The 9,508-nt window shown below is 51.1% G+C and overlaps 1 protein-coding gene across 3 annotated transcripts; it reads right to left on the bottom strand.

Moving 5' to 3' along the window:
• Window positions 1-1,754: 1,754 nt before the first annotated feature.
• Dusp26 (dual specificity phosphatase 26) lies at window positions 1,755-9,165 on the bottom strand. Of its 3 annotated transcripts, none has more exons than XM_050146798.1 (4): window positions 8,913-9,165; window positions 6,750-7,031; window positions 4,745-4,959; window positions 1,755-2,608 (listed from the first exon to the last, which is right to left on the bottom strand). In XM_050146798.1, exons 2-4 carry the CDS (start codon window positions 6,968-6,970, stop codon window positions 2,409-2,411), a joined length of 636 nt encoding a protein of 211 aa, XP_050002755.1. In that variant the 5' UTR covers window positions 6,971-7,031; window positions 8,913-9,165; the 3' UTR covers window positions 1,755-2,408. The 3 variants fall into 3 exon arrangements, with proteins under 3 accessions (XP_050002755.1, XP_050002757.1, XP_050002756.1); XM_050146800.1 differs by lacking the exon at window positions 8,913-9,165 and adding an exon at window positions 8,566-8,689; XM_050146799.1 differs by lacking the exon at window positions 8,913-9,165 and adding an exon at window positions 7,329-7,786.
• Between the last annotated feature and the right edge of the window lie 343 nt (window positions 9,166-9,508).

Below are 9,508 nucleotides of genomic sequence, written 5' to 3'. Positions count from 1 at the left end.
TATGGGTATAAATATGACTACTAGAACGCAGTTTGGCATCACGTCTCTTTAACTAAATGGCTGTGGTAAGTTCCCTCCTAAGGCCTAAGACCAACACACAGAGGCATACACACAGCCCCTTAGATCTAGATTGTTTATATGAGGAAAACACACAGCATTTGTCTTTCTGAGCCTGGCTTATTTCAGTTAGCGCGTTGGTCTCTAGCTCTATTCATTTTCCAACAAATGTTACAACTTCATTCTTCGTTATGGCTGGGAAAAAAAGTTCTATTGTGCATATGCACTAATGTTGTTATTTTTCAGTGAGGGCTCTACATGGGGACAGGTCTTCACGGTGAGCCCAAAGGCTTATACTAGTGTCTCATCAATGCTGGAAAGCTATCACCATCCTGATGGATCTTGATTAACCAACATAAATGGATTATTTTACATGCCCAACAGATCTCACTGGATCAGTTTCTCGCAGGGGCCCATGGGTGTAGCCCTGTGGAGCCCCCTGCTGGCCAGCCTAATTGTAAGGTAGCTACCCATCTTGCTCTAGATGCCCCTGCCTCCTTGGGATCACAAGCAGCAGCTGGCTCTGAGCTATGCTGATTTGGCACTTCCCAGCTGGGATTAGTGACAGGGGTGAAGAATTGGTGAGCATTCCTCCCCTTCCCCAGAGATGGCGAAGTCTCCTAGGCCTGCTTCAAGTCATCACTGTCTGCAACTCCAGTTCCAGGGGATCTGACACCTTCGCACCAATGCACATAAAATAAAGTTAGTAAAATAGATACATAAGTAAACTTAAGGAATTGAAATGCCATCTGTGGAGGTGCCTTCCGACCTTAGATGTCTATACTCTATACTGGGATATACACTTCATATATGAACGTTTTTAGACGTCTATACTCTATACTGGGATATACACTTCATATATGAACGTTTTTAGACGTCTATACTCTATACTGGGATATACACTTCATATGTGAACATTTTTAGGACCTATGTTTATTTGCATGTGACTGTGTGTGTGCTACAGCGGGCACATGAAACTCAGGATAGCTTGTGGGAGATGGCTCTTTTTCTGCCATTGTGTGGGTCCCAGGATCAAGCTCAGTCACCCAGCTTGGTGGGAACTGCCTTTACTGGTGGCGGAGCTGTCTTGCTACCTCTCCCCTGTACGTTTCACTTGCACGTCTGTCTATCCTCTTTCCCCATTCCGACAGATACTGAGCACACTTTTTGCTTGCTTGCTTGCTTGCTTGCTTCCTTCCTTCCTTTTCTTTTTCTTTTTTTGGGCAAGAGTTGTGGTGGTAATCTGGCAGCTGAGATAGCACGCCGTCCTTCCTGGATGTCTGACATTTTTTATGAAGTTTCACAAGGTTACATTCCTCTAAGCGAAACCTAGAAGGATTAAAAAAGAAACAACTGCCCCTTAATACTTTGGCTCCTGAAGTAGGGCACTTAGGGCTGATCTTGATTTAAGATTGATATTCTGTTGTTTTATCAGCCCGAGGGGGACAGACGGACATATCCTTGGAAAATGTAAGATATCTCTTCTGGGCAGCATCCAGAAGCTGCTGCGACCTCAAGATTTTAGTCCTCTGCTGCCGCCTTGTGGACAAGTGAGGAACAGCGCTTCAAGATTTCATAGGGCTAGGTAAGAATTGGTGGAGGGTTAATGAGTGGGTAAGTGAGACTGTGGTGCCCAGAAGAGAGGGGTCAAACTGTTAATGATGTAAAAACACTCTCGTCTTTTTCAGATCTTTATTTTTACTCCAGACACATGATTTTCAGTGAGAATATGACCACCTAAAGACTCACAGCCATTCACCGGCGTCCCTCCTTTGACCTTGAGCAGCTCCCCTGGGGTGTCACGTCAGCCCTCCCACACCTCCTGGTCCTGGAGTTGCACGCCTGTAGGTTTCTCCCTCGGGCTTTGTGGCTTCCACACCACCCCATCCCCGACTCTTTCTCCACTGTTTTCTGCAACCTGTACACCTTCCTTTACATCCCTGCTGCAGCATGCTGACACCCCCGGGACCCCACACTGCTCAGGTACTGCACAGCAGTGGTCCCTTTGTTTGGAATGGGAGAGAGGGGAAACACTTGCACACAATGAGAGAAAAGGGGTTCTGAGTCACTGGGCCCACCCTGTTGGAATCTGGTGCTGTCCTAATCGTAGAACCAGCTTCTACCTACAGCCCAGCTGTTTCCTTCCCGGGTTAGCAGCCCCCACCTACCACACTGCCCAATCTGGCTCTCCATCCCCTTCCACAATGAGGACAGTGGCCTGGGGGCCCTTCCCTCTCCTGCCACTGGGGGAGGATGGGTTGTCTGGCCTTTCTACCTCCTGCCACCTGGCTCTCCTCTTCCCAGCTGGGAGCCAGGAAACCACCCAGGAACCTGGCCCGATTTCCGTTCCCTCATGCCTCCAGACCCTGCCGCAGCCTCCGGTCCAGGGCTAGGAGCTGCCTCAAGAATCCCCGGTTGGGGATGATGCCGCGGTGGTCCTTGACTTTCTTGATGGCCTCCACAAGGGTGAAGTGGTGGTACAGCATGAGGTAGGCCAGCACCAGGGTGGCCGATCTGCTCACTCCCACAGCACAGTGTACCAGGATCTTCCCTGTGAAAAGGCAGGCAAAGAGACATCTGAGAGACTGCTGAGTGATGGCCTGGAGGAGGCTTGGGGGAGAGGTCAGCATAAGAGGGTAAACCAAGGCACGCAGAGGTGGCGATGGATGAGGATGAGCGGGGTGTACAATGTAGATCCTGGGCTGGTGAGATGCCTCAGCAGGGAAGGACATTTTACATACAAGCCTGATGATTTGAATTCTGGCCCCAGAACCCGTGTAAAGATCATAAAGACCTGACTCCACAGCGTTGTTCCCTGACTGTCATAGATCCACCAGGGCACATGATGAGTGCACACCACACACACGCACACACTCACTCACACACACTCAGTAGCAGAGTGTGTGCTTAGCATGAGCAAGGCCCGGAGTTCGATCCCCAGCACTTCCAAACAAATAATGAAGGTCCCTGGCAAAGGGGAGAGACCAGGGCAGACCAGGATGGAGAAGGAATTCTGAAGTTTAGTGTTCATGAACCTGAGCAGAGCTCAGCGGTTCTGTCTCATTCTTTTTTTTTTTTTAAATATTTATTTATTTATTATGTATACAATATTCTTTCTGCGTGTATGCCTGAAGGCCAGAAGAGGGNCTTTGCTGCTTTTTAGGATAATTAAGTCAGAAATAAAATATTTTTGTGATTCTAAGTTTTTTTTTAAATATTTATTTATTTGTTTTTATTATGTATACAGTATTCTTCCTGCAGGCCTCTCATTACAGATGGTTGTGAGCCACCATGTGGTTGCTGGGAATTGAACTCAGGACCTTCGGAAGAGCAGGCAATGCTCTTAACCGCTGAGCCATCTCTCCAGCCCCTCTGTCTCATTCTTGATGTAAACCGGAGCTCTGAACAGAGCAGGGACTCCGCTGACATTGGATGCATCAAGAGGAATCCATCCATGTTGAATCTAGCCTTAGGTCTTCCCCAGCCCTCCTTCTGTGTACATGTGTAAGGTAGATATGTGTATGTGTGTACACAGATGTGAGTGTGCTTGTGGGGGCCAGAAGTCAATGTTGGGTGTCTTCCTGAGCTGTTCTCATCTTATTATTATTATTTTTTGACCTGTGCTCTCTTGCTGAACCTGGAGTTTGCAGAGTAGGCTAGACAGGCTGGCCAGCAAGCCTGAAGAGCCTTGTAAGATTTTCCTCACCAGTGCTGGGAGACAGTGCCCCTGTATGGCAAGTTCTTTCCCACCGGAGTCATGCCCTCAGTTCCTCCTTAATGCTTCTTTTGGTGCTCGAATATTTGGTATTTGAGGCTGGGTCTTGGTATGTTGCCCAAACAAAGCTTGAGCTTGAGTTCAGATAAGGCCTCAGCCTCTGGAGTAATTGGATCTATGAGCACACTGCATCACACCCTTCTACACCCTTCTATCTTGCTTTTTCTCCACTGACTATATTTTCGCTCTCTCTATATATATGGTTGCCTCTTGCTATTCAGAAAAACCTTCCCATCACCAACCCCCATGGATGCTCAGTTCCCGCATATAAAATGATACAGCAATGGCATACACCCCGCCCTCTTGTATACTTTTGATGATTCCTGGATTTTTATGTCCACTAATGTAATGTAAATTCTCTTCAGATAGTTGTTATGCTATATTGTCCATGGACTAATAAAAAGAAGTCTAAACACATTCTGTATGTACATCCACCCCAAATATTTTCAGTCTATGGCTGGTTGAATCCAATGATGCAGAACTTGGCAATACAGAGGGCCAACGCGCTCCCCCCCCCCCCCATAGCTAAAGCATTTTAAAACCAGTTTTAGCCAGGTGGTGGTGGCACATACCTTTAATCCCAGCACTCGGGAGGCAGAGGCAGGCGGAACTCTGTGAGTTTGAGGCCAGCCTTGCCTACAGGAGCTAGTTCCAGGACAGGCTCTAAACAAAAGTGTAAAAGCTACACCATTCATAACCTCAGCATCCAGGAGTAGCTTTGCACCTTAAATGAGGCCCTCGTCCCTTTTGAAAACAGCCTTGAAAAAGATGACTGAGAGAACATTTTTCTTTCCTCAGCTCCGGTTCCTAAGCAGTTTGTCTCATGGCCAAGTTTTTGTTCCATCCGTGAACCCTGGGGCTTCTGAACACCGTACCTATTGCTCCCCCTTCCCCTTCTGCATTCTCTCCTACCTCCTGGCTGGCTCAGTGCCCGATGGATGAAGTCCGCAGCTGTCTGAAAGTGGATGCTCATGTCAAAGGCTGGCGAGTCATGGGCCTCGACACCCAGGTAGCGGATGCCCAGTCCCTCATAGGCCTCCGGGGTGCCTCTCCACCTGCTGTGTGAAGCATTGAGGACATGGGTGATGCCCAGGCGACGGAGCTCACGGCGGTTGTTGGCCATGTCCCTGTGTTAAACAGACGTTAGAAGGGAGATGGGGAAACCAAGATGCCAGAAAGCTTCAGCCTAGATGCTGCTGTTGTTGGCTACAAACCTTCACGGTACTCACTAATGCCCTAGATCAGAGGAAGGTGGCAGACTTGGGGTCATGTCCTGTGAGCAGTGTTTGAGAGGTCTGGGAATGATTGGGCTAGGGAAGAGTCTGAGGGGGGTGGGGTCAAGACGATTGTAATCAAATACCGGGACCGCTCTGAGGAAGTGGAATTTTCCTTATCTTTAGGCTCTAAAGGATGGACCCAGGGTCAAAGGATTCAAGATCCAGGAAACCAGTGCCGAGGTTTCACGTGAGGACAGGGCATCGTATTAAGAGAGAACTCTAGCGGAGCCAGGTTAGAGCACTTTAAGAAAGTAATTTTCCTGCCACCAGGGTGTCCAGGCAGAGAGAAGTCCTTGGTGGACAGAGCCTGGAAACTGGAGGGATGTGTGTATCAGGGGAGTTGTGGGGCCAGCTCCTATTCCAGGTCTTAGCTAGGGCTTTGTGGGTAATTTCACAGCAGCGTGTGTACCCAGTTTGTGCACTACTCTAGATTTGGCTCCCAGAACCAATAAACAAATGCAGGGGCTGGGGCTGGAGAGATGGCTCGGCGGTTAAGAGCACTGGCTGTTCTCCTAGAGGTCCCGAGTTCAATTCCCAGCTCCCACATGGAGGCTCACAACTGTCTCTAATTGGAGTTCCATTAAATCCAGCGCCTTCTTCTGGGGTGCAGACAGACATACATTTCATCTGCGTAGATGAAACACCCATATGCATAAAACACACAAATAAATAAATGCATGAATGAATAAATAAACCACTGATAAACTCTAGATTATATGGGTCTGCTTTATATTCTCCCGGACACCTAGAAACCTCTTCTGTTTGCTAGTTACTCAAGGGCTCTTGTGTGCTCTGATCTATAGCCATCCTCAGACACCATCTGGCCCATACCATAGCAGCTTAGTGATGGAAACCCCTCAGACAAGTTGGTCAGATACTAGCCTAGCCAAGCAATCTCAAAAGGCCACCGAACCCAACCCACAAACTCTTGGCACTCCCGTTTCTAGCCTGGATGATCTTGGTGCAGTCACAACTTCTCAGAGCTCCCTTTTCCTCCTCTGTAACTCAGGGAGAGGGACCCCCCCCCCAGCTCACAAAGCTACCGGGAGGATTAATAAAGTGCCATTAAAAAGAAAAAGCTCACGTATTAGGGAGTGCGCCCCCTTCAATGGCTCCCTCTTCATGACCCTGGACTGTGGTGGCTTCGCCGGGTCTCCTCTTCAGTTTACTGTCTACCGTTTCGGTCTTAGTGACTACCTTTTCTCAGAGCCACGCCCCAATAGCTGGAAGTCAGAACAACCTGTCTGGTCTATACTGTTGGCATTTCATATGAGTTCTTTTCTACATGAGTACCACAATTTCCTCAACAGAGTTTCTCTGTCCAGAGTGGAGTATTTTAATAAATCTGGCCCCCAAATCCCTCAAGCCCTTCAGCTTCTTCTCTTTGTTTATATGCCTACTCCCTTCACTCTTCAACCTGGAACTGGCAAGGTGAGTCCGTGTCTGCCTACCACCTTTCTCCTTGTACACACACACACACACACACACACACACACACACACACACGCATATGCACACACTCAGGCCTGGTCCCCCTGCCACCTTTCTCCTTGTACACATACACACACACACATGCACACACACACACACGCACACATGCACACACTCAGGCCTGGTCCCTCCTGCCGCCTATTACATACTGGTCTCCGAGGTAGAGGCCTGGCCAGACCTCGTCGGCATGGTTACAGGCCGTCTTGCCTGTGTAGAGGAGCCTCTCCAACTCAAAGACGTTGAGGAAGGGATGGTGAGCGGAGGACATCTCCTCCAGGCTCCCTCGAGTGCGAACAGGGGACCTTGAGCTGCTGCGGGAGAAGCGGGCCATAAACGTCATGGAGGCCCAGAGCCAGTTGCCGGGACACATCTTCAAGGTGGCAGGAGCTGTGGCTTGAGGGATGATGGGCTCGGTCACCAGGAAGCTGATGCTGCAAGCAAAGGAGGGTCGGGTAGACTTGAGTGAGTCCAGAGAAGCTATTTCCTTTCCTTCCCACGGGGCTGGGTCTGGAGGAGTAGGCCCTTCAGCAGCAGAAGGCAAGGCTAGCCTAAGCGCTTAAATACCTCCTTTCTCTAGCTGCTGTGGGTCCCTCCACTAAGCTCTGGCTCTGTCACCAAAGGAGGTGGGAGTCACATGTCCTTGTTTACGGGAAGGAGTTGCCCAGCTGCTGTTTCTCCTCCATCTCCCCACCCCCACAGCCAATAAACCCAGAAACACACACACATACGTTGGACACTTTGGTGCTTCTACACACTGCCGGGACACTTGCCAGCCCAAATCTGGGTCTCATCTGGCTGGGATTATAGGCAGAGCATCTAGGGAACTGGGGATAGGGATGGAAGCAGCGGCGGTAGAGCCAGCCAGAGAGAATTATCAGGAAGATAACAGCAGCTGGGACCATGACATATGCCAGACATGTCTCCTGTGTGCTGGAGGGATGAAGTACCTTAACCCATCCCTGCCCTGCTTGTGGCCAAGCTTGTCACGGGGAAGGCTATCAGGAGGGCGAGAGTAGGGGATGATACAAAGAGGAAAAGGGACTTTTGGAAAATCCTTGCTGACTGAGAGCCGCTGGAAGAAGGCTTCGGGCTGTGCATACAAGCCTGTGAGTGGGAGGAGCAGAGCCCCTCCTTTGGCTAAACCTCATCTCTAAGGAGAGAAGTCTGAGTCAAAGCAGGGTTGGAGCTTCTTTGTGTCTGTGTCTGGTGGGGGTGGGGTAGAAGTGGGAGAAGCAAGCAGGAGATGATGGGGCGGGGGAGATAAGACATCCCGCAGGCTCAGGGGTAGCTGGAAGGCTCAGTTGACGGTGGTGTCAACTGGTCCTGGACACTACACGGAGCAGTGTCAGCCATGAGGGGCCTAGCAGGTGTGTCTCAGAGAACCTGTAGAGAGAGGGCCCTCGGGAAAGTGGGCTTCTGCCTGAGCCTCCCCCCCCCCCAAAGAGCTTGTCTTTGAGGCTTGCCCTAGGACATTTGGCCAGCCCGACATCTAGAGGAGACCCCAGTCTCCAATTCCAGGTGTGGTCTTGCCTTTTTGCAAGGGTGGGCTAACCTGCTGAATTCCCTCCCGTTCCCTTTGCTGCCATCTGCCTTAGGGACCTCAACTGAATGTCCAGCAGTAAGAAGCCATCTTGGCCCATGGGCATATAGTGATTTCCATCCCACACTCCCAGCCAGGCCTCTCTCTCTCTCTCTTCTCCCAGGGTCAGGAGCCACCACTCTCCCAGGAAACACCACAAACTAGGACTGGGGGATTGCTCCTCGTAAGGGATGAGTGCATATTCAGGAGTTCAGGAACAGGTAGGTTTTCAGAGGTTAAGTTAGAAGAAAATCTAGCACTAGAGTAGACACATCCACCACCACCACCGCCATCCCCGCCACCCCCCCTCCACCTACCTCTCCTCCTGGGCCTCAAAGACACCCCCCTCCCCTTCCCCACCACCATCAACAAACAACAACAACCACCTTCCTCAGAATAGATTCCTTAGTGATGATGAAAGCTGAGGAGCTGGGAGGAGAGCCGAAGCAGAGAGCAACATTCCTCGGGCCTGGGTCTATTCCTCCTGGTGTGGAGGGGGCAGGCTCAGTCCAGAATACAACCCTGGGCCTTCTCCAATCCCAATAACCCGCCGCCAGAGGCTCCGGCCCCTGCCCCCCTCCCTACATCGGCTGTCGCGGTAGTAACAGGTTCCTGGCTGTCGCCTTAGCCCTGTGACAATCCAGACAGGCACTGAGGAGAAACGAGACGCGTGGCAATGCCCCTATGTCCCTGTTCCTCTCCGACCCCCGTCCCCTCGCCCACACGTCCCTACCTCCTGGTCGCTAGGGTCTCAGATCCCGAGGTGGCCTGCGGGCTCCCGCAGTCCGGCGCCCATGACTCCTGCGCGGTTCCCCGCCGCTGCGCCGCCGCCCCGGCGCGCAGGTGGATCGCAGCTATTTTTAAGCCATGACACGCACATCGAAGCAGGTTCCTATCGGTGTGCGCCCTGGTGACACCCAGGGACACCGTCTCACGCAACGGTGGGAGCCGCCACACCGCAGCGACACAGCCCGCCCCCGTTTACAGCCCCGCGCAGCCCCACAGCCCCGCCTCGTCGGCACGCCAGGGCTGCTGCCCGGCAGGCCAATGGCAAAGCCTTGTGCAAGCCTTCTCAGGCAGGGTCTTCACGCTGCTCGCTCTTCCCAGACAGAATTAATGAGTCACAGACAGGGCCTGCTCTCCTCGTCTGTACACTCTCTCTAGAGAACAATCCTCAGCCACCCTTACTATTAATAGCGTTTGCCATATGCTAAGCGCTTCACCTGTCTTAGTGAGTTTTATACTCACCAGCAGGCATCTTCATCTGCATTTTGTGAAGGAAGAGACCGGAGTATAGAGAGGCTAAGCCCAGATCACCAGCTAGGTATT

The sequence above is a fragment of the Alexandromys fortis genome, unplaced genomic scaffold, assembly GCF_014885135.2.
Source record: "Alexandromys fortis isolate MF-2015 unplaced genomic scaffold, M_Fortis_MF-2015_v1.1 scaffold_55, whole genome shotgun sequence".
NCBI lineage: Eukaryota > Metazoa > Chordata > Mammalia > Rodentia > Cricetidae > Alexandromys > Alexandromys fortis.
Note: the sequence above shows the minus strand (reverse complement) of the source record. Positions and strands in the feature narration are given on the sequence as shown.